The 1539-nt window shown below is 29.0% G+C and overlaps 2 protein-coding genes across 2 annotated transcripts in view; one reads left to right on the forward strand and one right to left on the reverse strand.

Annotated features, from left to right (window-relative positions):
* LOC108577012 overlaps positions 1-871 on the reverse strand; it is a 2532-nt gene extending 1661 nt beyond the window's left edge. The window contains exon 1 of the mRNA XM_017940092.1: positions 477-871. Coding sequence (XP_017795581.1) covers positions 477-769 — 293 coding nt within the window. The 5' untranslated portion in view covers positions 770-871. The remainder of the gene's footprint in view (positions 1-476) is intronic.
* Positions 872-1339: 468 nt separating this feature from the next.
* The window catches only part of LOC108576973 (tRNA methyltransferase 10 homolog A), a 1622-nt gene continuing 1422 nt past the window's right edge, over positions 1340-1539 (forward strand). The window contains exon 1 of the mRNA XM_017940050.1: positions 1340-1536. Coding sequence (XP_017795539.1) covers positions 1346-1536 — 191 coding nt within the window. The 5' untranslated portion in view covers positions 1340-1345. The remainder of the gene's footprint in view (positions 1537-1539) is intronic.

A 1539-nucleotide genomic window follows, 5' to 3' on the forward strand; every position in this document is an offset into this window, starting at 1 on the left:
TTTATAAAAAATATACATTAAAAAAAATTTGGATTATTGCTTTATAACATAGAAAATAATTTCAAATGTAAACTACAATATTATTTGATATCTTTTGATTAATATTTTCATTTTTGTTACATGTATGATGAATACTAATGTGATAAAGTATAATGTACTAATACACAAATGTAAGAAAAATCATATAAAGTCTTTAAATATAAATATTTTTCAACCAAATGGAATATTAGTAGAGATGTATACTATGCTGCACTATCATAATACCACAGCAATTGTACAAAAGGAATCACAAAACATTAAAATTTAATATAGTTAATCCAAGGACATTTATAAATTTTTATATTATATTTCAAAAATATAAGTCACAGTAATCTACTTTGTTTCAAAAAGCGTTGAATGTATCAATTTAACATTCTAAAACAAAACGTGCCACTTTGCTCTTACCCAAAATTAACCAAACTCCTGTGATTTCTTACCGTTCGTGACTTCCAGAGGCAACATTTTTGCAATCTTGACAGTAAGGTTGTATCTTTTCGTGCTTTTCAGAAATAGCTGTTCTACTCCAACTCTTCCCATTCCCGACACTGATGCTGCTTGCCAGAATATCGAAAATAGGATCATCCTCAACTGTACTCACAAAGTCTGTTGTCTTCACGACTTTGTCAGCACTGAGCCTCCAAGAAGTTCTCGAGTTCGTAAGTTTTGCCTGGAGTATCAGAAAACAAAAGAGATAGCCGACGACACGACCGTCGACCCCAACAACTTGCATTCTCTCACTTCACAAAAACCGATCAAAAACACGTTTTCAAAGCGTAGAAAAATCGTCTGCTTTCACTACGGACAGATGATTTAGATTTTCATCCAGATGACTCTTTTCTTTAGGGATTATTAAACCAATTGCCAACATTCTTCCTTACTATTGTAATGTCCCCAGAAATTTTAAATAATTTTTGCTTAATATTTTTCAGTGAAGTTTAATATTGAAAAATGTTTATATTGAAAGATATATTTTCTAATTTCTACAATCTGTAAAAAAAATAAGGAAAGATTTAAAAGCAAATATGTAACTATAATTATTTTAACAATAAGTAACGTAAAAATGTTATTAAATTTACAAAAATAAAAATAATTGATGGCATTGAATGATTTTAGTAGATTTTACTTCATAACTTACTGCTTATGACATTTACTTAGTAGGTCATACTACTTTACATTCATTATGATCTTTCTATATTTTTACTTTCGCGCCTGAATGCAACAAAATTTCATTTGGTCAACTTAGCTGCACTTCAGTAGATATCGTTTTACAATAGTGCGAGTTAGTTTCCCCATTTTTTGTTGAAACATGGAAAACGAAAAGGATATAAATACCATTGAAAAAATAGAAAATGGCACACAATGTATAAACATGTGTGAACAGAAGACTTGTTACAATGTTGATAACAAATTATCGGAATTAAATCCGAATTTGAGTAAACGTCAATTAAAAAAAGTAAAAAAAAGAGAAAAATGGTTGGAACGAAAGATTGAACTAAGGTT

The sequence above is a fragment of the Habropoda laboriosa genome, unplaced genomic scaffold (genome assembly GCF_001263275.1).
Source record: "Habropoda laboriosa isolate 0110345459 unplaced genomic scaffold, ASM126327v1 scaffold440, whole genome shotgun sequence".
In the NCBI taxonomy this organism is placed as follows: Eukaryota; Metazoa; Arthropoda; class Insecta; order Hymenoptera; family Apidae; genus Habropoda; species Habropoda laboriosa.